Source organism: Amphiura filiformis, chromosome 20, assembly GCF_039555335.1.
Source record: "Amphiura filiformis chromosome 20, Afil_fr2py, whole genome shotgun sequence".
In the NCBI taxonomy this organism is placed as follows: domain Eukaryota; kingdom Metazoa; phylum Echinodermata; class Ophiuroidea; order Amphilepidida; family Amphiuridae; genus Amphiura; species Amphiura filiformis.
The window spans coordinates 62,227,633-62,255,302 of NC_092647.1; the positions used below are offsets into that span (position 1 = coordinate 62,227,633).

The 27,670-nt window shown below is 36.3% G+C and overlaps 1 protein-coding gene and 1 long non-coding RNA gene across 4 annotated transcripts in view; one reads left to right on the top strand and one right to left on the bottom strand.

Moving 5' to 3' along the window:
• Positions 1–23,762, top strand: part of LOC140142522 (signal transducer and activator of transcription 5B-like) — a 121,893-nt gene extending 98,131 nt beyond the window's left edge. For all 3 annotated transcript variants that reach the window (XM_072164512.1, XM_072164511.1, XM_072164516.1), the window contains one exon: positions 17,637–23,762. In XM_072164512.1, the coding sequence (XP_072020613.1) occupies positions 17,637–17,814 (178 nt within the window). In that variant the 3' untranslated portion in view covers positions 17,815–23,762. The remainder of the gene's footprint in view (positions 1–17,636) is intronic.
• On the bottom strand, positions 1,330–10,614 carry LOC140142521 (uncharacterized). Its single transcript, XR_011857533.1, has 2 exons — positions 10,023–10,614; positions 1,330–2,796 (listed from the first exon to the last, which is right to left on the bottom strand). It is a non-coding gene; the product is annotated as an uncharacterized lncRNA (long non-coding RNA).
• Positions 23,763–27,670: the final 3,908 nt, after the last annotated feature.

Genomic DNA, 27,670 nt, shown 5'->3' on the forward strand with positions numbered 1-27,670 from the left:
ATAGCAACTGTGACTTGGGAAGAACTTTGCAACACCATTTACAGTGCATATTGCAAAGGGTATTGGGGTATTCCTGTTGAAATACATACACCCCCTATGGAAGACATAACCTTATTCTCTCATACAGGGAGTGTGCAATTCAAATGGTGCTACCTGAATGGGCGATTCCATTTGAAATCTACACCCCATGTGTGGGAGGTCCTGTCTTCCATAGGTGGTGTATGGATTTCAACTGGAATAGCCCCTTCCATAGTCCTGCCCTCGCAAGTTAAAATAAGGTATTTGCAAATATGTTACAACATAGATACTGTCTTCTTACTCAGGAGACGTGTGTTACTGAATCAGTCTGCACACTTGAGGAGACATGTGTTGTTATTCAGTAGTTAAGTCAGACTGTATCTACAAGTTAATAACATAACAAATACTGTATTTATGAGAACAGGCCATAGTCCAATGGGTCATTAGTCTGAAAGGGGTTGAAGTTATAGTTTAGGGTACTTTAGGTTAGAATTAGGGTTGATGATAAAGTTAGGGTTAGCATTAGGCCTAGGGTTAGTGTTAGGGATAGGGTTAAGCTAGTTGTAGGGCTAGAATTAAAGATTAGGATTAGAGTCGGGGTTATGTCTAAAGTTAGGGTTTAGGTTATAGGATAGGTGAAATTTAGGGTAAGGATTAGGGTATGTAACTATAGTTATTGGGTTTTCAGACTAATGATCCTTGGTACTATTGACCTATAACCATATTGACTAGTATTTATAGGAAAATAATTTGAATAAGTATGTTCCCAAAGCAACAGGTGGTATGATCAGTCTTTGAATGATTTTTTTTACCTTGGTGTGCACTTTTGAACACCAATTTGAAGGTTGTGGTATAATTTCATCTGATGCAGAGCAACTGGAAGTGCAGTCTCAGACAATCAACCCATAAAGTTGGTACAATGTGGAGTCGCAATTTTGCACCATACTTTTAAAGTTTTATCGCAACGGTCGAATTTTGGGGTGCAAATTTCACTGCAATATGGCTTATTTCGAAAGCTGGGTATGGGTAGGAATTGACCAATCAGATGCTTTCTTTTGACGCGTGGGAGGGCAGGCCGAGTTATTTATGTGAAATGATGATAACAATAGAATCCATGCCATTGGTTTGAAAATAAATGTTTATTGCTCAAAACCTGCAATCATGAGACAGAATTCAACAGTGGGCTATTCCAGATGAAATCCATACACCCTATGGAAGACATAATCACCCACACAGGGAGTGTCAATTTCAAATGGGCACCTGAATGGGTGACTCCATTTGAAAACAACACCCACTGTGTTGGAGAATAAAAAAGCGCAGTGATTTATAGTGCGCTACGCACAGGCACAACGCCTAGACGTTGATCCACAAGCCTCAGCACACTTTACAGGTTGTCGCTGACCACTACGGCCCCACATCATTCCACAAACCATTAAACAACAAATCAGGGACTTTGCTGCTTCAAGAGCGCACACCCTAGACATTCCACAAATAACCATCGCAACCAGGATCAGCTCCCCGAGTTTCGTACAGGTTACAACGAGACAAATTAGCAGTGAGTTCCTTGTCCAAGGGAATTTCAAGCTAACTCAATTTTTCCATGTGAGCGTATAGGCACCGCCAGGGTTCGAACCCGCAACCTCTCGCACCATAATCGAACGCCTTATCGATTGAGCTAACTTGACTGCTAAGGTCGGGTTTTCCATAAGGGGTGTATGGATTTCAGCTGGAATAGCCAAAATCAACAATAAATGATCAGAGAGATAGATTGATTGATATTTCATAAAAGCTTTTAATTAATTCATTGATTTCATAAAATATTAACACATTTTGTACATCAATATTGCCAAAGGTAAATAAATCAAATTCATCAACAAAAATTCCTGATTTTAGGTCTTAAGATGAGTTACAAAACTTGAGTATCCAGAGTATGACACTGGCTCTCCCGCGACTTGGATGAGGGTGTAGCATGAGAGGATGACGCTTATCACTATACTTCTCTTTACTTGGATAGTGCTGGATAGTTATGAAGGCAACAGAGCCCTTAAATTCGAGATTACGAGAATGACCCGCTACTGATGTGCTGCCAAAGAAATTACACCTGAGGTTTCAAACTCTCTGTGACACCATGTGTTACACTATGGAATGATCAAATGATAATTGACATACATTTATTGGCATAACGCATGAACAGTACAAAGGTTTGTGTATTAGCATTTAGTGTGCATTACCGAGATATTTGTTTTTCATGGTGTCCATGGCAAAACAATCGAAAGGATCCCTTTTTACTCTCCACCACCATAGATATATCTCAAGTAGGTGGTGGTTGCGTTCAGAGGTGGGTCATGGGTCACAGGTCAAATGGGGTCAAATAGAATTAAATTGATATAAACCTTGTCAACATTATGGCAGGAGGCCCAGTGGTTGGATGATCACCTTATATTTTCATTACAACCCTGCTTTTGATGCTGACAGACGGAGGATCTAGTGGTTCGTAAACCACCTCATTCCCTTTATAAATGACACACAAACATGACCCCTTCATGAAGGGGCTTGCCCCAAAACCTTAACTCTGAAGGGTGGCTGGGAGCATACACAGATGCTGAGTGCTTAAAATATGTCCAAAATAGGATGATTTTTTGTATTTCTGCCATAACCATTGGGAAGGGAGCCCCAAAGGCACCACTGAGCACACACCTGCCATGGTTCTGTACATACAAATCACAGCTTTCATAATTCATAGAATTACTCTTCAGTCTTTCATGGAAATGCCCATTCCTGCATTAAAAATAAAAATGAAAAGGTTACATCTATGAAACATCTTATTTGAGGTTTAAAATGGAACAGAAATATAAAGTCATGAAATAGATGCATTTGTAGGATTGTAGAATTAAAATTGATTAGATTTTTTGATTGCCAAATCCAAAAATACTCACTAGTTTCAGACTTTCATCATCTTAGCTGATTGTTTATACTCTCAATCATCTGGGAATCATACAATGAGAGATAGTTTCAATCTATTCAACCAGATTAATCCAAAACGTACCTTGGAGCAACCAACGTTACGGTCAGTGCCACTGACCTTCAGCTGGGTTGTGATGTTATTATTCTCTCATCTTAGCTGATGGCTTCTTCAGAATGACCATTGGGATCCACCTTTCCGGTGGGATTAGGTGCTACTTCCGGTGATTTTCACATCCATCGGTTGCTTGGTTCTTATAAGTAGGGTGGTCTACAAGATCGGTTGCAAAGGTTGCGACAAGTCTTACATTGGGAAGACAGGATGTCCAATTGGAGTAAGACTAAAAGAACACAAAAAAGATGCAGAAAAAGTCTCAAACAGAAAATACACCAGAAAAAGTAGAACAGTGTCAACTTCCGAACTTAGGAAATCTGCCATAACTGCCCACATTGCTATTGGAAACCATATCATCAATAATGTGAGGAGCCTCAGTTACTTGAGAAAGATGGTAACCAACAAACAAGACAGATCAGAGAAGCAATTTGGATTAGAAGTCATGGGGACAAAGCAGTCAATAGGGTCATCTGTAGCTACTCTAGACCACTTACAAGAACCAAGCAACCAAGGAAAAGGTGAATCCCAATGGTAATTCTGAAGAAGCCACCGGTCAAGACGACAAAAGTCTTAAACTAATGAGTATTTTAGGATTTGGCAATCAAAATATCTAAATCAATTAGAAATAAAGTTTTGGAAACCCAAATTTATCAGCCAAACTGAAAGTAAAAGCAGAGCAATTTATTGACAATTTCTTAGAATTTGATAATGTTAACAAAGCAAGCGAAAGGTTGGTTTCTAAATCAGTATGTTGGAATTTAGTCTCCGTTCAACAGAAGGAAAGTGAGATCCAAGCTTATCATCAGGAAGTTTATTTGAAGTGATTTTATCAAGCACATTGAGTTAATTGAGTGATAAGGTAGCAGGCCTGCAGTTGCTCCTGATCCTGGTAAGGTACAGTCTGTCTTTGGCATCTTAGAGTCAGACACTGTTAACAAATATGGTCAACAACCTGTGCATTTCAAGTTAATATGTTAGTACCAAATTAAAATTAAAATTTGGCCATTCCAGGGAAGGTCCTTACTCGGCCATATTCAAGGTTAAAGGTCAACACAGTGGTAAAATAATTTAAGTTGCTCAAATCTGGTTAACAAGCACACCAAATTAATCCTCTCATTGCAAGGATTCAGAAAAAGTATAGTTTGACCTACCTGCAACATACCGTTCTGGATAAGCAAAAAGGTCAAATTCTGGGCGGTGGTCAGTTTTTTTGGCCACACAGGGGCCAAAAATTAAAAATGCTCCGATTTCAACACAAATGGTCTCAAATTGCTCGTCGTGCAAAAACAAGTCAAAAAAGGAATCATTTGCACTGTCTAAAATGCTTTGTTATTGACAAAATGGGCCATTAAAGGTCAATCCCCATTACAGCCTATTGACCACAACCTATGTTGTGATGTTTCCTAGGTAACGAAACATGGTTACAACTATTCCTTATTTGACTTATTTTACATAACAAGCAATTTGAGATCAATTTCGTTCAAATCGGAGCATTTTTAATTTTTGGCCCCAGTGTGACCAAAAAATAGTTGATAATATAATATCCAGTCAAGATTGGAATGACATCCCTCAATTCTGTTATGGAAGGTATTGACTACTTCCTTAATGGAACTGGAATGAGCGTTTATGACGTTTCGACAGTATTTTTTATGGAACATGAGAGCACCTCGGACGTATCAAATTGCATTCTGAATACGAAGCATGTCTTTCTGATATCAAATAATTTTCATTTTTGAAAATCACGATATAATACAAATTTTATGACAAATTATAAAAATTTGATATTTTTCAAATTTTTGATATATAACAGTCCTCGAGTAAATTTTATAAATCTAATGATATATTCTTAAAGTATATGTAGCTGGGAGGAAAAGCCGACGATCAATTGAAAATTTTGACCTTTCATATTGAAGATATGGATTTTTTCCCAAAAAGACCTAATTTTTTTTTTTTGGTGTTTTGGGAAAAAAAATCCATATCTTCAATACTGAAAGGTCAAAATTTTCAATTGATCGTCGGCTTTTCATCCCACCTACATGCACTTTAAGTATAAATCATCAGATTTATAAAGTTTACTTCAAGTACTGTTAAATATCAAAAATATAAATTTTTTAATGATTTGCCATAAAATGTGTATTACATTGCGAATTTTAAAAATCAAAATTATTTGATATCAGAAGGACATTCTTCGTATTCAGAATGCAATTCGATATGTCTGATGTGCTCTAATGTCCCACAATAAATACTGTCCAAACGTTCATACCCCACCCCTTAAAGACAGCCTTACATTGCTGTGGGTTTATTCAAAAATCAAATATTGGATGACTGTCTGTATAAAACCTGTTAAGGGCTCGGATAGCGACATTTTCACATATTTTTATGGGACCTGAGAGTATATCAGACACACCAAATTGCATTTTGAATACGAGAATGTCCTAATATCAATTATTGATTTTTGAAATTTGCGATATAATACAAATTTTATGGTAAATCATTAAAAATTGACATTTTTAATATTTAACAGTCCTCAAAGTAAATTGTATAAATCTAATCATATATACTTAAAGTAGAGTGGCAAGTTTTCCATGATTTAAAACACCAAATTCCTCGATTTTCTGTGCATGGTTTTAAATACTAAATTCCATGATTTTCCGTGATGATGTAATTTCAATTCCATGTTCACATTCCGTGATTAAAAATCACATTTCACAAATCAAAATTAAATATAGCGTATGTCTTCTCTATGTCTGTTGTTTTAAGGTTGATATCTTTGAAGACAGTCTTCCATTTTCATTATTTTCACATCACATTCTCTTTTTTTTTTTTCTCAAGGAAAAAGATGTTTTCCATAAATTTCTGTGTTTTCCGTTTTTTCTTAAATTCCATGGATTTGTCCGTTTTTCCCCCGACACTGAAAACTTGCCACCTGGGATGAAAGGCCGACCACCAATTGAAATATATTTCTCAAAAAAACTTTAAATATTTAGGTCTTTTGGGGAAAAAGGTATATCTTCAATACCAAAGGTCAAAATTTTTCAGCTCTTTCTCCCAGCTACATACACTTTAAGTATATATTATTAGATGTTTTAAATTTGAGGACTGTTCATTATCAAAAATATAAATTTTCAAATTTCAAAAAATAAAAATTAATTGATATCAGAAGGACATTCCTCGTAATCAGAATGCATTTTGGTGTGTCTGATGTGCTCTTAGGTCCCACAAAAAATACTGATATAAAATTGGATCGGTTGAGCCCATATTTATTGGTCGAGCTATGAGTTTTAAAATATTGGACAAGACGTAGTCGAGTCCAATATTTTACAACTCATAGCGAGACCAATAAATTGGGCGTAAAGCATCCAATTTTATCATTATTATGTTTTGGATCCAATATTATCACAACTTGGATCCATCAAAACATAATAATGTGCATTATTATGTTTTCAGAATCTTGCTTCCTATACCTCTCCACAAAGTTTAAAACTTCAAAAAAATAGCATATTGGATGCATTTCGAATCCAATTTTAGCGCCACCTGGATCCCAATCCCCCGTGATTTTTAAAATCGCCGATTTTGCCGCCAATTTTAACGTATTGCAAACAGCAACAACCGTATGTGAGACTAGCGAACATAAATGCACTGAATGAGACTATTCATTCATGAACTCGATTTTGTTTATTTTGCTGTCAAACCGGGAGAATTTGATTTTCTACGGACGTGGAAAGAGATGTTTAATTTCATGATTCTAGGCTTGAAAATCAATGTTAGGGTGTACTAAATGCATGAAATTAATGTGGTTTGTTGAAATATCTGTGAAAAGTACAAAAAAACTAGTAAAAACCGGTGCTAAACCACTACGTAAAAGCTGCAGAATTCGGCAATCTCACACGCTCGGACATCAAAAATTATCAAATTTTCTGACCAAACCAGAGGATTTATACCTGCCAAGTGCCAAATATCACTTTCTGCAAGGTGTGAATGATGTTAGCACAGACACGGTAGGCTTATAGTCCACCCAACTGCACCGTTGCCTTGGCACTGGCCATGCTGGCTGCAGGCTTGCACTCTGTTTTTTGTAGCTTAAGTTACGCTTACTTATGAGTTTATTGCCTATCAAATATCATTATAAACACTTTATTACTTCATATTTTTAACCCTCATAATTCAATTATATCATTTCGCAACTTACGAACGACTCGGAACGAGTACGTAACTTCATGAGACATAGGGATTTTTTCCCTCTAGTGTTGGTAGGCAATCTCTGGGAAGTGCAGATTAGTAAATAATTTTAGTGAAATGTATTTTACAATACGTCTAAAGTTACGATGGATTTTGAGACTTACTGAAGCGCTTCTGAATGGTCATAAATTTTGGTGAAATGGATCCCCATTGATGTAAATGTTACGGAAACTTATGGAATTCCACAAGTAAGGCCAAAAAAGTCCGAAAGTAGGCCGAAAAAAAATCACGAAAAAAAAATTTGAATTTTGTATTTTAAAATAAAGATTCTGAAAACATAATAATGATAAAATGGGATGGTTTTTTTTTCAGCCAATGCAAAATTTATTGGTCTCGCTATGAGTTTTAAAATATTTTAAAACTCATAGCTCGACCAATAAATTTTGCATTGGGTTCAAACCATCCAATTTTATATCAAAGGTGGATGATGGACCCCTTAAGTGCCTTGCAACAGGTGCTAATTACAGGCAGTGCTAAAGCAACAAGAAAACATTTGTTGTCTTGTTGTTTAGCACAATACAAAGGGATGGTGTATTAAATTAAAATGCGGATCTGTAAATTTGAGCAGAAATTCCTTCCCACCATGCAATATGCATATTGCTTAACAATATGGATTAAGCTCCGAATTGTATCTATTGTTATGTAATATGCATATTACCTTGTGGGAAGGAATTTTGTTTGGTACAAATTGACTTCCATTTGAGAAACCCAGGAGCCACGTATTAGGGTTCATCACTTATGAGAAACCATGATACTATGTTTTGAGTCCTTTAAAAAAAGTATTGTTATATGTGATGAAAATGTTACCTGTATAGAAAAAAGTTTTTCAGTTGAAAAATCCATACACCCCTATGGAAGGCATGACATTTTCCACGCAGGGATGTGAATTTCAAATGGAGTTGCCTAAAAGGGTTACTTCATTTGAAATCTGTATGGGAGATAAAGGTCACGTTAGGGGTGTATGGATTTCAACTGGAACAGCCCAGTGATGTTAGGAACAAAAATACAAATTAGATCATTGGAAATGTATGACTAATGATGATGTGAACATTCCAAGAACTTGCATATTGTGGACAAATCATAAAATGTTAACATTGAAAACTATAGGATCATAACATACTATGATCAATTCCAATATCTGTGCTATGACGCAAACAAAAGTGATTGATGTTTCAAATTCTTGGAAATCTTATTGATAATGAATGGCATGTAATAGGTCAGCATTCCAATGGAGTCATATGACAGTTTTGTGCCATAATGGGTATCTAGTTTTCTTGGTAAAAAGAGGGAAACCAAAGACAGGGTATGGTTTCTTTTATGACAGAACAAGGAAATAAGTGACATAGATATGCACAACCAGATTCCATGTTTATGGTACCCAGTAGCCATTTACACAACCATATTCCATATATATGGTACCCAATAACCAAGGTACTCCTTCCTGCTTAACTTTTGGTATATGCCTAGATGCCTACCATTAGAGAACCGGAACCTTGAGGGAATTTCCCCAAACTTTTAAACCATCTTATCTGAAGTAACTTGTGAGTTACATTAGACTGCTCACAATTATGGATAATGATGGTTTGGGCACATATCACGATGTTAATAGGCAGCCAGCACTTAATAAGAAAGGGGGGGTCTCCGTTTCCTGCTATTGCACGCCTGGGACCGCACCGTAAAACAGCGTCCTTGCTGATTACCATCTCATGATGAGTTTCTGATATACTTCCATGTTATATGTGATGTATATCGGTCATTGATATCCCTTGTGAAATCAAGCCATCACAACTAGATGTAATAGGACCCTGAATCTTCTGGGATAGTCTACCGCCTCTCCCGGCCACTTCAAATCCCTTTTCCCATGTTGGTTTTCCTACCTTCATTATTCCATAGAGTACATACATGTGCAGTGGACATGGACGTATCAAGGGTTAGGTGCAGCCGTATCATTTCCATTTTGGCCATTTTTGAGAAAAGTGCATTAAAGAATTCTTCCCTCAGGCCTTTATATATAAGGCAATGGGCTATTCCATTAAAAATCCACACTACCCCTGTGGAAGATTTTGGAAATATCTTTCACAGGGAGAGAATGAATTTCAAATGGAACGAACATATTAGGCAGTTCCATTTGAATTTCATACACCCTCTGAGAAAGATTCAACCAGAATCTTCCATGGAGGGAGAGTGAGTTTCAAATGGAGCTGCTAATGTAGTCATTCCATTTGAAATTCATACTCCCCCCTATGAAAGATATTTCCAAATTCTTCCACAGTGGTAGTGTGGATTTTAAATGGAATAGCCCAATGTTTGACTGGTCTGTGGCTTTATTAGAGTTGGAAATGAAGTCTTGCTGTCACTGGAAAACCCTTTCTGAAAATGTTGGTACATGTACCGTAATCTCTTTTCTGAAAAAAAAGGATATGGTGCAAAGTTGTTATGAGCCCTGCATGAACATGTATTTATCACCCTAATGTGGCAGTTGTGTCGAAGTGTTGAGGCAGGTGGTTCGCGCGCGTGTGTGTGTACACCAGTGCACAGTGAAATGCGCACTGACGTCACTGCCACTTCAGGGTGGAAAATGGTATAGATGGCATGTTGAGGGAGTGAACCCCAAGCTGTGCTCCATTAGATAACTTACCCCACAAGGCAGCTCTACGTTACCCCACAAGGCAGCTATTTTTAAACTTACCCATCAAAGTTAGCTCAATCGATAAGGCATTTGACTATGGTGCAAGAGGTTGCGGGTTCAAACCCCAGCGGTGGTTAGTACGTTCTTGTGTAAAAAATTAGTTAGCTTGAAATTCCCCTGGACAAGGAACTTTTGCTGATTGTCTCGTAACCTGTACGAAACTCGTGGAGTTGATCCTGGCTGCGAAGGTCAATTGTGGAATGTCTAGGGTGTGCGCTTCTTAGCTGCAAGTCCCTGTATTATTGTTTAATGGTTTTGAAATGATGTGGGGCTGTAGCAGTCAGCAACAACCTGTAAAATGACCTGAAGCTTGTGGATCAACGTCTAGCGCAGTGATTTATAGTGCGCTACGAACAGGCACAACGCCTAGACGTTGCACCTAGGTTTCATTATCATTGAGGTATAGGACTTTTTATTTTTTCGGAGAAGAGCAGGTAGGGCAACTACTTGATTATATTTCTACATGTTCATACTACATACTCTGAAAATTTTAGAAAATTTGCACGAGTCCGTTTTTTTAAAAATCACATTTTGTTCCAAAAATAGGGGTTATAGCGCCCTCAACGGGCACTCTCTTCATAGGGCTACATGTAAAGACCAGTTATAGACAAATGACCCTAAAATAAAATGGACTCGTGCGAATTTCCTCAAATTTTGCATATGATGTAGATTTAACATCTGAAATGTAATGCAAGTGATGTCGTTGCTGCTCTTCTAAATTCATTTTTAAAATGTCCGCCCAGACCAAGGTGGTTGATCCACAAGCCTCAGCATACTTTACAGGCTTACCTGATTGTTACCACATCCATAGGATATCATCAGTATTAATTGATTGTTCAGATTTGTGACTGGCTCAATAGCACCACCCAAACATGGTATCTGCAAGACAAGAGTAAAGCAAATACTGCTTTTTATTTAGAAAGCTGGAAAAATTAGTTTGTGACAAATTTATCTATATATATTTTACAATGCATATAATTATTGATAGAATTAAAATAGCATATTATACAAATATTGACTGCTATGAGGGGCATGGTTAAAATTATAGGCCCGCGGTGCTCTCGAAACCATGGCTACGCCTCGGGGCATCGCCATGGTTTTGAGATCACCGGGCCTATAATTTTAACCATGCCCCTAATAAAAAGCAGTCAATATTTGTTTTATATACCAAATCTTAAGATTCTTGTCATCTGTTTGGCTAAAAGCATCGATTTTGGGAAGAGAAATTAATAGTTTCAATGCGAACGGCACACAGATTACAATCTGCGATTTCTGCATAATTATAACGTGTGAAAACATTAACGCGTGCGTAATATCATTTTACGCTGGGAAAAACTCGCAGTTTGATCGTGACGCACGTGACCGGTCCATAGTTCATTTCCATGGACCGGTCCATAGTTCATTTTGCGGGCATAGTTAATTCAATGACTGCACTTTCAACCAATCAGATGACAGGAATCTATATATGTGGTATATAATATACTATGATCAGATTGTAATAGGCAAGAATTAGTCAGTTTTGTTTTTGCGTGAGTCAATAAAGTCCTAACTTACACCTGCGTAAATTCACAAATGCGCACGTCGGTCATGCAAAGCGCAGTTCGCATAGGGCCTGTGCCCAGCTGTGTGTATGCCATTCTATATCAATCCACAATGTTATGAGGCCCGCCTATTACAAGCTGATCAGCGTATAGTTGTTGAGGCAAGATGCACTTTGCCCAAGATATTAATGTATCTAAAGCACAAGTCCGGCAGACACATAGTGAGTGCATTGGACAAGCACCTGGGGGATTGTTAGTGGAAATGAGGGTACGGAGATGTGCTTAGAGTACAGAGATGTGCTGCAGATTCAGGGTGCATTTTCAGCCATCTGGTTTATTGATGGCCCTCAATGTCCTGAAAATTTGGTTTAAGAAAGGAAGTTTGTGCCAAATTTTCTCAAACGTGCCAAATTTTCATTGTTTTTACCTTGCAAAAACTTTTCAAATATTGGTATAATTTCAGGTCTTTTTGTCATCAAATTTGATTTAAAGTCGGGTAGTTTTTCGGAGTCCCAGCACAAAAAGTTGGGAACCCCCCAGCAACAAGCATTAACATGAAGCCCAAGTTCAGGGGTTCTGTACAGGGATTCTCAACAAAGGGCCAGTGGGCCAAATCAGGCTTGCCAACCACTGTTATTTGCCCCTTAATCAAATCTAAGCACTGAATAGACATAGCATAAAATGCTGATGACCATAATCCCAGATATACATGCAAGTGCATGTGTAAGTCTTGTTCACTCTATTGTACACATGAACATGTATGCATGTTACCTAAGATGTAACGCTCACTTAGCCGAGACCCGGCTAAGTGAGGGTTACAATACATCTTAGGGCGGACTGACGGGGTGTACCCCACTTAGCACTCATAATAATATAATAATCATCACTCTAATGTAAGAAGGTCTTAGGTGCATAATTATAATAAAGCACTTGCTTATGACAAAATAAAGCAAATGTTAACTTTACTGCACTTACCTATTTTTCGCCACTGTTGTTTTATATGCGATAACTCATTTTTATGATAGAATAATATATTCAGATACCACCATACCAAGCTGGTATTATCATGTTGCAGGTATCACTTAAGCTTGAAATGTTGATTCGTACTTACCTTGCTTCCTGGTTTCATTGTGCTTAACTTGGTCATGAAGACGGGGTTTGGATACATATTGTATAGTCCATGCAGGGTGTGCCCAGAAAACTTTCAAGCATATTAGGCAAGGAGTCCACCTGGGGGCTGAGTAGCAGAAATGTCTAAACTAGGCTAATTACTTGACTGAAGCCCCAAAAGCTACACCTTTTGCAGACCACTGATATTGTGCTGGCATCATCGCTCTGTGTTGAAGCTTGTTTGAGTAAAAGTGACTTTTCTGTTGATGTCCCTTGCACTCGTAGTATGTCTCAGTACACACTTCCGTGTAGTATAAAGATGATGGTTTGGAGGTTTACAGATTAGCGTACTATGACCACAAGGATTCATAGAAAGCTTTAAAAAGAAATAACGATGATACAATCCTAGAAATTGTAATAGAAATAGAAAATAGTGGACAGGAAATGACCGCATTCAGAGAAAACATGAGACTACCAATATATCATGACGCTACATGAAAGTAGAGATAAACCTTGAACTTGTTGCCATAGAGGGGGCTATGATGTATTTTGTATAAAGAATCACTTTTTTGAGATCATCCAATGGCATACCAGAACGTATTGGGCTATATGCCAATATAGTTTTCTTTGAATTGAGTAATGGAATTCTCAGAAATGATTTTATATAAATATGGTTTCCTGTTCAGCAATTTCAATAGTATTGTTTTACTTTCACAAATGTCAAACTTTATATTTTTGTGACAGGAAGCTCTTAGTTTAAGCTTTCTACTGCATAGGTTTATGGGGCTGTTCCATGTGAAAACCTCACCCCCATTGTGGAATATTTTGGTAATACCAACCAATTGAGTTGTATAGATGATGATTCCAGAACCATCCATTTTCATCCATAGAAAGTGGAAAAGAAAGAGCAGTGATTTATAGTGCGCTACGCACATGCACAATGCCTAGACGTTGATCCACAAGCCTCAGCACACTTTACAGGTTGTCGCTGACCACTACGGCCCACATCATTCCACAAACCATTTAACAGCATTTCAGGGACTTTGCTGCTTCAAGAGCGCACACCCTAGACATTCCACAAATAACCTTCGCAACCAGGATCAGCTCCCCGAGTTTCGTACGGGTTACAACAAGCCAATGATTCAAAATAAAATAAATACATTTTTTATAAATCCAAAACAAAGTAGGTAATGGTGCCTCCAACGGATAAGGTACAAAACACACCAAGGATATCCAAAAATTTATTTATTTTATTTTTTATTTACAACGAGACAAATTAGCAGTGAGTTCCTTGTCCAGGGAAATTTCAAGCCAACTCAATTTTTCCACGAGAGCGTACTAGGCAAAAGATGTGGAAGATTTTGGAATTGCAAATGAAGTAGTCAAATGTTAGGCCAAATTGAGCAAAATTCAACTGGATTTTATCAATTTACAAACATTTTAGCTGGAATTTCACATAAATCTAGATAAAACATGAAATCAGATGGCAGTGAAATCTTCTACAGGGGGTGAAGATTTGAAATAGAATAGCCCGATTTGTTGAGAATAACTTTGTAGTATATTAATTAATTTCACTCAGTGTCAAATGTAAATACATAAATAGCAATTTGTGATGAAGTTCAGCAGGATGTGGTTTGACATTCAAGTATTTAGGTCACCTGTGTTTGTATTTCATTTTTATTTATGATGAACTTCAATGATTTAAAATATTGGTTGTCATTATGCAGATGGGGAAATACCCAAAACTTTGCTTATTATTATTGGCCTTAAAGCAATAATGTGATTTGCATGAAGAATGCCACTTTAAATGTTAGTTTTCACTGATCATATTGTCCCCTTTGAATTTTGAGCCAAACAAATGAGGTAAAACGAAAATAATTGCTATTTCAATCCAGTGCCTACAATGTGCGTATCAGCTTGCAGATCATATTATTATCATGTTTATTGGCAGAGCCCCACACAGCTATTATGTACAAAGAAGATGTAAGACGAATAGTGATTACAGTTTATACGTCACTGATTCAATGATACACATGCAAGCAATGTGTTTAGCCATCACTCGATCAGTGAACTCAGAATCAAACTGGAGATCTCCGGATTTAATATAAAAACTTAAATTTTATTGTAATTAAAGCACTTTAGGCTTAGTCTTTTATTTTAGTACACCACTGGGCATTACAATCATGCAAAAAGTGGAAATTCAAGAAATAACGAGGGTGTCGCTGTGGAGCAAATCACAAATGACTTTTAACTCAAGAACCGCAAGACCTATGGCAATAGATATATTATTGGCTTCCTTGACTTATTTCCTGTAAGATTAATGTATTAATATTAAGAAACACTGCAGTTTTGTAGTTAAAAGGCTAAAACTGGATCAAAACTGTCTCACTTATATTAAGCATATTGTTTGATTTTTGTATACTTTGTAATATTATGTGATTTTTGTATTATTGTCTGTCCAATTAACTTAGACACCCAGTTTTTGTTACTTATTTGAAAAAATATACACTTTCAAAGAAAGTCATGAAAGAAAAGTGTTAACATTCGCTGAGACCTAACGGGATTTTTGTGTTTCCAAAGCATTGAGTGAGAGTTTACCAGAAATTCTATTGAAATTGGAAGGTTTTTCTCAACACTTTAAAAATAATCCGGTGGAAGTTGGGTACCATTATTTTGGAAGGTCTCATTATACAGATTTGTAGGTATGGTGATTTTGGATAATGGATGAATAGTAAATTAATTATACTCCTCACCAAAAACATTTTATAAAAATGAAAAATATAAATCAGGTCATAAATGTAGACAGTGTTTCTAATTGGCAGATATTTATTCTTAGTGTATTAACTCAGTGATCCCAGCTGTCCCTCAACCAATTACAACAATTCGGCGCGGTATTTGAATCTTCTTCTGTGCATGCTTTTGGCTTGGCACAATTCTAAGAAAAAATACAAATTGTATGCCATATGAATGTTCTGATGTTATTGGTGAGGAGTATAATTCACAATACACTCCAGACGCATAGTAACTTGCCCTATCATTTGTTATAATGCACCAACTGTGACATCTTTTGAGTTATAGAGGTTGTGCATGAAATTATTGATTGGCTCCAAACAAAGGATTTGAACCGGTGTCCTTCACGAAATCATGGCACAGTGTAGTCCATTCAATCAAATATTGTCATCAACCTATTTGATCGTAGTGTATTTGTTATGCGTGTGACAACCTCTCGCGGTATATTGCAAACATGCTTTGTTGAATGCATTTGAGTAGACCGCCATTATTGTGAATTAGTAAAAGGATCAAAGAAAAAAGGGTGGAATCACTGATCAATATGCATGATTACAATGTTCAAACACCCCTTACTGTAAATAGATTATCCCATCAAAAGTTTCAAGTCATTAGGAATATTCGGCTGGACCCAGATATCTTGCTGTAAATTGGTCAAAATTGAATAAAAGTAGACAAGGAAGAATATTTTTTTATCGCTTTACTGATAATTTCTGTTAGGTCTGACCGTGTTTAGTCACTTTTCTTTCATGACTTTTTGCCAAAGTGAAAACTTTTCGAAATATATCCTAAAAACCGGGTGTCTAAGTTATTTGGACAGACAATAGTAATATTGCTCAGGTTGTATCAAAAGAATCGGTACCCATCAGTTTTATTGAAAAATCTTCCAAATGCAACATTCAATTTTTGGATTCTGTTGAAATGACCAGAATTTTTTTTAGTTTTTTAACCATTCATTTTATTAATGTGTTAATTAATGTTTGTTCGGCTTATAATTATTGGCGAAAATTATTCGGTTTTTGTTACTGTGCACATCAAAAGAGTCCCAACTTACGCTCACATAAATGCACATAAGCGTATGCCGGCCACCCATTACGCCCATGATGTAAGTGCTGTACCCATGCCAATATCAATACACAATGTTATGATCATTTTTTCTCCATTTATAAGCCAAATATGGCTCTGTAAATATTGTATGAATTTTGTATACATCTGAATGTTTTGTTTTTGTATCCATGTAACAGCAGAACCCCTTCACACTTGGTAAACCCACTCTGTTTTTCACAGGAAGATAACCATATCACACCAGGGTCATACATATATGATCACATTTTGCTTGTTACAGAGGAATACCGTGAATTAATATTTTACTATCAAGTTAGTAGTTTCAAAACGCTTTGGCTACTACGTGGGTGTTCTTGGTTTCAAAGGCATCTGTTGGAGTCAGAAGTTTGTCTGTATGACCTTTGTGAATGGGGACGCAATGGACCATTCACAAAGGACATACAGGTGCACAAACAAAGAACGTCAGTCAGCCAGAATGTTTAAAAACTACCAACTTGAGACTTTATACTTACTTTGTTGCAGCAGGTCACAATTGATTATAGATTAATTTCATACTAAATCATGATGTATGTAAGCAGAGTTGAAATTGAATTGCAATTTCTCCCAGTGAAAACAGGGTTTTAGATGCCATTTGTGAAGAAGGGTTGATGTCATTTCAGGCATGAGCAAGCAGGGTCAATTAACATGTTGTCTGATACTATTTTTGTAGCCTCACATAATTACTGCATTTGTATCTTAAAGCTATATGTGTTCTGTATATTGGCTGCTGATCTCCACACTGCGCATGCCAAATAATGTTATTGAAACTGATCCGCTAGAGCAGGGTTTCTCAAATGTTGGTGCACATGCCACTTGTGGCACATGGCATGGATTCAAGTGATTTGTGGATTCAAAGTTCATTAATTAAGAAAAAATTGAAAAATAAAATTTTTTCAAAAGTAGCTTCAGCAATATGAATTTCATAAAAACCAAATATAGAATGTACTTATCTCATAACCATCTCCAAGATACAATGAGGATATTTACTAAGAATGAGAATAAACAATATGAATTTTTGTTTTTACTATAGAAATTCTAATTGAGAAAGCCTATTTTCTTTGTAATCTTTCAGCATTGGCAACTTAGATGAGAACGACTTAAGTTCAATGCTACAAGATGATGCATACGATGACGGTGGCCACAACCAGCTGAACATCGATGAATTGCTGACGGGTCTTAACACAGGCGGTCTAACTGCGCTACCGACACCAACATCGACGTCTATTAATATTGGAGGGCCAAAGGTGTGATGACGAGAGACCATCCAAGTATTCACCATAGACGGGGGAATAAGTAATTAAATGAATGCTGTACATAATGTAACCTGCCTGCCTGCAATTATCCATATGTGATTGGTTTTTGTTTTGTTAAAAAAGTGTTTGTAATATAAAGATTGCGTTAAAGTAACTTCCCCCTCTTTGTACCAATACATTGAAGACAATGATCTTGACGACTTGTAGTTGCATATATTTACAAAAATCTTATTGATCTTTTGTATGGATTCACCATCTTTCTACCAAAATGAGGTTCTACATGCAAACGTGAAGAGAATTTTTGTTCGCACTTTTCTAGCAACATGCCAGAATGCTTTTGCAAAGCCTACACAGTATTCAAATCAATAAACACAATACACAATTTGCCTGTAGAACATCGTTTTGAGATTACCGTGCAAAGGGTCTAATGCTAGGTGCTTTAAGCTTTCTAAAAATCAAAATCAATGTCAGTGTGGTCTTTGGCAATTCCAGTTGAAACCTATACACCCGTAAGGAAGACATGACCTTAAGCTTCCACACAGGGAGTGTGGATTTCGAAAGGAATTATCTGAATGGGTGATTCCATTTGAAATATAAACTACCTGTGTGAGATATTGGGCAATTTCTTTCATAGGACTGAGATAGCCCATTGATGGCTGGTCACAAAGTCCACAAGTCTGTACTAATGTATTAGAAACAGTTGTCAACATTTTATTTCCAAACTCTGTTACTCTTCCTGATTTTAAAACTACATTTCATGTTTTTCTAATCTTAGTCCAATAATACCTCATAAGTTTGAATTTCATATTTTCTCAGCCAAATTAAATAACCTTATTGGTGCTCTTTTTGTTTTCCCATTCACTTTGTTATTAAGCAGGACTTATACACCATCATTGTGAAAAATGGACATGTCAATGTTGTAGCATGCCCCAGCACAAAATCTGTCCAGTTTGCTGTTGTTCTGAAATTATCACTAGACCTGACAATAACTGACGGAACCAATTGTTAATATTAGTATAATGTCCCTCTGGTGTCGTAGTGTTTTGGTTCAGTGCTGTAGACTTCAACCTGTTTCTTCTTAAATTTCTTATTTCATAGGTGCTCTTTTCACATTTGTGGAATTGGTGTCCCTTTCAACAAATTCAATAGCTGTGTACCCTTTTCACATTATATTGGTATTGGTGTTGCTTTAAACGGGTCATCACTAGTATTTCCAAGTGTTGTTAAGTTATGTGTTTGTGTAGAGAATTTTCAAAAGTAGATGTGCCTTATACCTATTTGACCAAATTGAGCAAAACATGAAAAATACCAAATCAAAAAATATATATTTATGGTGCTTATTGTGAATTCAGCTACGTTTGTCACTTCAAAAATGTGAAAAATCTTGTAACATAATGACTTTGTCAGAATATTTAAGTAGTCTCAATGCTGAGCTGGTAATAAAAAGGGGGAAGTTATTTTTAAGCAGTACTTCAAAATGCCATTGTATTATGGTCATTTTTAGTTTATAGAATAAGATTGTGTGGTCAACAAAAGCAGCGTGAACAAGAATGGAATAAAGATGCAGCTGATTGGCTAGTTGGATGAGGGAATAGACTCTAAGGTCTGATTTCTCAAAGCTTGGCTAGTGGTTAGGCTTCCATAGCCAGCAGGCTATCCCTATCGCTGTGGATTCATGTTATTGATTTATCTTTCTAGGTGATGTACGATGTGAAATTGTAAGCACTGGGATATAGGACTAATTGGGCTTAAAGGTCCAAAAGCGTTGGCCTGGTCAACTGGCAGGTTTGTGCAGGAACTAAATACCAACAATTACTAAATGTTTATACTAGGATTTGGGCAGGTAACCTTGTCCTGACATATCACCATGTTCTTTTAGATGGTCAGGACCTTGGCGAGTTGGTTAATTTTATTATCATGGATTATGTTATGCCATAAAATGTTGAGCTTGCGTAACACTTTATGAATAAATCCAGATGTGCTGTTAACCCTTTAAGCCTGAATACTAGCCATGTTTCGAGAAACCAACCCTAATATTACTCTAATGCAATGTCTGCGCTAGAGTAAATGATAGTATAGATTTAGGTTAAAGAGCTTTGGAAAACATGGATGTGTCAATTACCCAATGGGCCATTCCATTTGAAATCCATACACCCCCTGTGGAACACATGATCTTAATCTCCCACACAGGGAGTGTGAATTTCAAGTGGGGTTACATGAGGGATTCCATTTGAAATCTGTACTCACTGTTGGTCATGTCTTCCATAGGGGGTGTATGGGTTTCAAATGCAATATGCCACATGTAAGGAAGAGAATGAATATTTATCAGTGGTTGGGTAACAATTATCTCTTGACTAGAGAGTGCCTGTGTACCCAAGTGGAACTGACTACAATAGTGATTTGCACCAGCCACATTCAACATTCAACTTACAGTCAGTGTACTCTGAAGTACAAAGTACCGACGCGGACGCACACATTGTGCCGACTTAGAAGGTACGTATACCTGCAGCAGAGATGCAGCACTGCGCACTCTTTACGTGCTGTATACTCGCACATTGTTACTTTGTACTTCATAGTGGACAGACTGTAGTTAAGTGTGTGACCCTGAATTGGTAGCATACCCTGTACTTTGAAATACAAGTGTATCTGTGTTCTGAAAATCAGTTGTAACGCAGCAGAATACTTACTGGAAAATCTATTTGTAGAATTGAGCCTTGAAAGGTTTAAAGGTATTTGATACACTAGGATTGAATCCAAGACCTGTAGATTCAACTTAATCAACAGACTTTTGTGGTTGAGTATTGAACAAGTAATTAGAAGGTCATGGGTTCAAACTCAATGTTCAAAAGATTTTGTTGGCCTCACAAAACAAAAAGCATGCTTCACAAAAACAATTGTAAATAGAATTCATAGAACCTATCGGGCTGAATGAATCAAAGTGTTGATGTTCCTAAATAGGAAAAATGTGTAAAAATGTGTTCATAGTGTGCTCTATTTGTAAGCAGCACATAAAGTCGGTCTCATCACATACAGACCTATAAGTTTAATACCGTGTAAAACAAAATTGTTTCACATACAGAGCTATAAGTTTAATACCATGGTACTTGAAAGATTGACATGTAAATTTCACCAAAATTAAAACTTTAAATGTCTTCTAAAAATACTTTTAATCTTTTTACTTCTTAAACTTTGTCGAGGCAAATTAATTGAGCAAACTTTAGAGTAACATTTTATTATTAAACTTATAGCTCTGTGTGTGAAACAATCGTTTTGCGTCAAGCAGATCATTATGTGGTGTGACCGATGATAAGTCCTATTTTCATTGCTAAGTATGTGGTCAATAGAGGTCACATAAGCTACAGCAACAGTATATGTACAGTGAATTGATATAGACCTACTTGATAACAAAGCTATTTGGAATGCCCTCACATCAAGTTGAGCTTTGGCAAATACATTGACACCCAGCGAGGCATCATCAACATAAGCACTACCTGCCAATCTAAGATTGCCTCTGATTGATCAATTACATGATATCTTCACTTTTATCACCAATCAGAATGGAGCTTTGCAAATAATTCAAAAATTTTTTTGCGTGGTGAAATTATTCTAACAATGTTGCTGATTGGGCTAATTGATAATGAAAACTTTTTTTTGGCCAATCGGCAGGTAGTTCTCATGGGGTTAATGCTTGCACCCACCTACTTACTTTTATGCACCTACACCTGTGGTTGTACATCGGTACCGATAGGCTAATTTCTTTCTGAATGTGTGACGTGTAGCACCCTCTAGAATAGGTCTTGTAACCGATGATGTCCACAATGTTTGTGTCTCCAGGTTTTATGAGCATAAATTCATACAAAAGTCCACAGTTGCAAATGAAAGCAAACGCATAAGGATTTTGGCTTAGTGTATATAGGCCTAATACAATGTTTGAATATTTTGTAGTTTGTGTCTTATTTTTAGCCCATTCAACCAGCCCCCCCCCCACCACTCCTCACCATTGGTTTACATTCTGCATATATAATCCAAAATACCCAATTCTTGATCATCTGAGCCCATTTGGTACGCACATAAATTTTGTGTCAAGCAAACTATGTAATGACCATAGGCAGTGGATTAAGTGTAACTATTTGATAACTCATCAATACAGTTGCAACTGGATAGATCAAAGGTAGGTTGCGATCGTGTTATACAAAAAGTGTGCTTGGCGCAGTATTCGCAGTAAGTACATGCTCATGATCGGGAATTAATATTTTGATTATAGTGCAGTAGAGTGATGATGCAACAGGGATCAAATTGCAAGGAGTGCGATTGCACACCTTGAATCGCCTGTCCGAGTGTGATTTATAGCACACCTCAATTCCTAAACTATTTACAGGGTGAAATTTAATAGTACACCGGGCATTCCGCCTTAACATTTCCAGAAGTGTGATTTGTAGCACGCCTGTTATTTTCAAAACTAAATCCCTGGATGCAATATATTCAACCAGTCCAAAGGCTGCAATTGTTAAATTCAGATACCAGGCAAAATAGAGAGAAAAAACATGAGACACATCACAAAAGTTGCATTATAAAAGCTCTTAACTTTGCCGCCAAGTAAGCTAGCGGTGTATGGATTTCAGCAATGGTATGCTTGGTTACGGGACAAGTAACTGGTCAAACTTGCCTCCTTTAGACCTATTAGTTCATATCACAAATACAAATCCTTACTTAAAAGTCCATCGTTTTAAAAATAAAAATAACTTGTGATACACCTGAAAATACCAATGAGACGGAACCAAAGAGTACCGACTCTGTTATGCCGGTAAATAATTTGCTTGAGTAAAACATTTTTGCATTGCATAAAAACTAATCATGATCAAGGATAACATTCTATTGTATATAACATATTTTGCTTAAATGTCCAAATGTGAAACTATTTTGATAATAATTAAGTATAGAGTATATTAGATTTTAATACAAAGTATTATAAAACCATAAAGACTTAGTCATGTTATTTTAGTGTAATATTTGTGTCAATGTATGTGTTTGCACACATTTGACTTCAGTCACTTCAGCATTTTTGTCACATGCAAAAAAGAACATATTTATTCATGCTACATGTCAGCAAATTGCTAATGGCACTTAACTTATGAAAGAAAAAAAAGCTAAATTAGCTGGTAGACTAAATGGTTGAGTTATATGGTCATTGCAGTGTACACATCCAGGTTATCCTAATGTATATCTGTACTATAATTAAAATATCTAATTCTCGATCATCTAAGCCTATTAAATACGCACAGACAATGCAATGACCATATGCTTTGGAGTAAGTGTGACCATTTGGAGGAAAATCAACATGATTGTGATGAAGTTCTAACCTAAAGTGGCAAGTTCTCTGTGTCACAGAAAAATGGCAAAATCCACAGAATTTAAGAAAAAACAGAAAACACAGAAATTCGTGGAAAACATGTTTTTCCTTGAGAAAAATAAATGAGAAAGTGAGGTTAAAATAATGAAAATGAAGTCTGTTTTCAAAGATATACAACTAAAATTATAATGCAAGCATCTTATACTTAATTTTGATTTGTGAAATGTGATTTTTAATCATGGAATGTGAACACCGAATTGAAATTACGTCACGGAAAATCACAGAATTCAGTATTTAAAACCACCCACGAAAATTTGCGGAATTTGATGTTTTAAATCACAGAAAACTTGCCACTTTACTCTAGCCCACCTCTGCCTTCTCTTGGTTAGTCTTAATAATACACTGGACTACATTCAACATAAAACCCATGTCAGTTGTATATTGCATGCATCAAGCTATGTGTGAACATCAATCATTATTGAATCTAATCTGCATAATAGTAATGCTTATGTAAATACCTCAAATTGTTTATCATTGTTAGACATGTTTACAACTTTCTGTGAATAAATACAAGATCACATGACAGATCACATGACATATTTAGTATGATGTGCTACAACCATATTTTGTATAGTTTGCTTGTCCACAAGCATACCAAGATCCGAGTTTCTTGTAAAACCTCTAGAGTGGCTTATAGATGTACTGTTTCATTTGTCTGTATTGTATGTTTTGTATATATGTTGGCAGAGCACCCTATCCAATTTGATCCAATTTGTTTATTTCATATGAAATCATCTTGTTTAGTCAAGTAAACAGTAAATACTTGATAGTGAATTATGACAGGCATACCCATTCATTGAGTGTCTTCGTGTAACTGTCATTACAATGTTTTGCTGATAACAATTGATGCATCTGGCTATGTTGTACAATAGGGTGGGCCAAAAAAGACCTTTTTTCTCGGATCGACTTGGAACTCTCTGAGAATTTTACTGGGGTACATAGTAGTATTGTGCTGAAATATCAGTAATATCGGAGCATGCTTCGCCCAGGCAGTAGATTTTCACAAAATCCCTACTTTTTTGCTTTTTTTTACTGTATAACTCTATATAGAGAAATCAGTAGAAACAATCTTGGAAAAGTAGGCATTCAGATGCCATCCTAACCAATATTAAACACTTTGGGTAGTTTGTTTGGACCCTCTTGAACATCACCAAATAGCAATCCGTCTCCAATTGGTTACCATTATTTTTGCTAAAGACACACATGTAAGTCAAATATTAATGATATTTGAGTTGCTATATTAAGGGGTAGGTGTAGCATTATGGAGAATTTCCCCAGTTCTACTCAGTCAAATTTCCCAAATGTGGTATTGTTGCATAGATATGAACTGCAGCATTGTCAAAAATAAATGCTATATGATTTTCGGTTATCCATGATTTGACCAGAGGTCAAAAGGTCACACAGCCTTGAAAATTACTACAAATCAGGCGTCACATGACCCTTTAACCCCTGGTCATGTCAGAGCTGCTCTAAATTCATATCTCATGTATTGTTTGTACTTTTGCAGTTCATATCTACCCAACAAGACCAAGATTGTGAAATTTGACTCAGTAGAACTGGGGAAATGCTCCATAATGCTACCCTACCCCTTAATTTAGCAACTCAAAGATCATCAATATTTAACTAAATACAGGTCTATAGCAAAAAATAATGGTAACCAATTAGAGACTGCTTGCTATTTGGTGATGTTCTTGAGGGTCTAAACAAACTACCCAAATTGTTTAATATTGGCTATGATGTCATCTCAATGCCTACTTTTCCCAGGTTGTTTCTACTGATTTCTCTATATAGAGTTATACAGTAAGAAATGGCAAATAAGTAGGATTTTGTGAAAATCTACTGCTTGGGCGAAACATGCTCCGATCTTACTGATATTTTAGCACAATAGTAGTATGTACCCTAGTAAAATTCTCTGAGAGTTCCAAGGGTGTAGATATCAAATAGAGTCATCCATTCAGGTAACCCCATTTGAAATTCACACTCCCAGTGTGGAAGATTAAGGTTGTGTCTTCCATAGGACAGATTCCAATTAGAATTGCCTATGATGCACCATTCTCAGAAGAATCAAAGAGTGTCAGAAAGGAGTTCATTATAGTTTAACAACTGTACATTCAGTTGTTTGGAGGGTAGAAAAATCTAAACATGTCTGCAATTCCACACATGATTTTATTCTGCACAAGGCAGGTGGTGGCGGATGCAATATCGCCATTTTTAACATCATTGGATTAACACGTAATCATCAAATCTTAACAAACACTTATAAATGTATTTGTGGTGTCAAAGCAAAATGATCTTACTCTAAAACCGTTTGGGTGTGCGATAAAGTACACACTGTAAGTATGTTGTTTTTCAATTTGTAACTGCTAACCTTCTATTTTTAATGAGGCTCTCAGCTCTGTATCATCGTCACCCTCATATGTCATGTGTTGCGTGCCGTGTCCTATAGCGCCTGGCACAATGGATTGAGACCGACACAGTAATGAAGCAAGTTACTCTTGTGTGTGCAAATCTCAAATTCTAAACATTAACCATCATTTTAATAATTATTTAGTAATGGGTGGCATTGTCTGTGGAGAATAATTGCATCTGTCAGGTATATTTGTGAATAGTGTAGGCAGCTGAATGACTGTGTGCATTGTCTATTTGTATCTGAGCAAGACAGAAATACTAAGTACAAGAACACAATATCACACCAGCTATTTGTATGTGATAGTAGTTAACAAGTCTGCATTGCAGCAATTTTGTCATCCATGTTTTTTTGCTATCAATATTGTATTAGAATTTCACTACCATAATGGAATCATGTTTGCTAATATTTGATATAATAATATTTAATGAATTAGAAGTAGCATTATCTGGTTGCTAATATTTTATATTGAGAATAGGCAGCTTGGTCCAAGATGTGTAATCCTGGTCCATTTGTCAGTTGTTTTATTATTGTGAAAGCTGTGTCAAAATTGTGTCACAGAAAGTGTTACTAGAACAAATTTTGTCTGCAGTATTAGGACTTTTAAAAACACAGGTCATGCATGATCATCAAAAATTTTTTCAACCAATCAGTTTCTGGCGATTTGAACGCATATTCGACCAAACATTGGACATTTCATTCAGTTAAAGAGGGACTGGGTTGACCAGGCAAACTTTCAAGGGTAACCCAATTAAGTAGACTTAAAATATAATCAAGCCAATGTTTCACCTCTATACCAACAAACTTTACACAGCTCCTAACTTAATGTGTTTTCCAGATATTTATAGCGGCCTTTAAGAGCAAGCTGGTATGTAATTGGTTACCCAAAATTACGCACAAATCATGACAATAACAAACACTTGTCTCATAATCATGGAATAAGAATGCTTTTTAGCTGTAGTATACCAAGTCATTTGTCGTAAGCATTTCTTTAGATAATTTATGCATACAAGTAAATTACACATATAAAAAACACACTAAATTAAACATATTGATATTGAGATATAAACATATGCAGATGACAACAAAATGTTGAATTCTTCATGATCATCATCTCCAGTGGCAAAGTTCATTAACCTCCTTCATTAAGCATTTAGTATGAGTATGAGTTTTTGTACCCAACACACTCAAAGGTGATTATAATGCATAGAAGCCTATTGGGGTGTATGAACTGTGTACTGACAGATGAGATCCTAGTGCTTCTGCCAGCAATATCTCAAAATCAGTTGAAATGAGTAAAAACGATGTGTCTTGTTTGATTATGTCGTTGCATTCAAAATCTTTGTAACAGTCAGGGGAAATAGAGAAAGTTGTATTGCCCTGAGTACCGAAATCAGGGTTGGTTAATTCAAGATTGGGGTACTCCATTTCATTACACCTTCTGTGGAAGACATGACCTTAATCTCCCACACAGGGAGTATGAATTTCATATGGGGTTCTCCATTTGAAGTCTATATGCCCTGTGGGAGATGTCTTCAATAGGGGTGTATGGATTGTGAGGGCAATGCAGCTTTCCCCCTTATAAATGGCCTCCATGTGTCCATATTAGTTGTGTATACTGCATACTTATTGCAAGGTGCTATGTCAGGTGTATGCTTCCTTCTAAAGATCGTTATAGGAGAGATATTTATACAAAATAAATAAATATTTCATGAAATGGAATGTGTGTGTCGTCTTCTTATTTTGAGTTTTTCTACCACTGTCACATTTTCAATAAGACCATCTTTATTAAATAGTTGGACTCAAAGCTCCCATGAATTATTAAAATTATGTGCATTGTTTTAAAGAAGCCAAATAAATAAATTCAGGTTTTATTATCAGGAAATTATTCAAAATATTTATTGAAAAGAAACGAAAAACATTCTAGATGTTGATTCACAAAATTCATATCATCAGCGTGTGAGTTTGCTTAAGGGCTCGGATAGCGACATTTTCTTGTTTATTTTGTGGGACCTGAGAGCACATCGGACATCAAA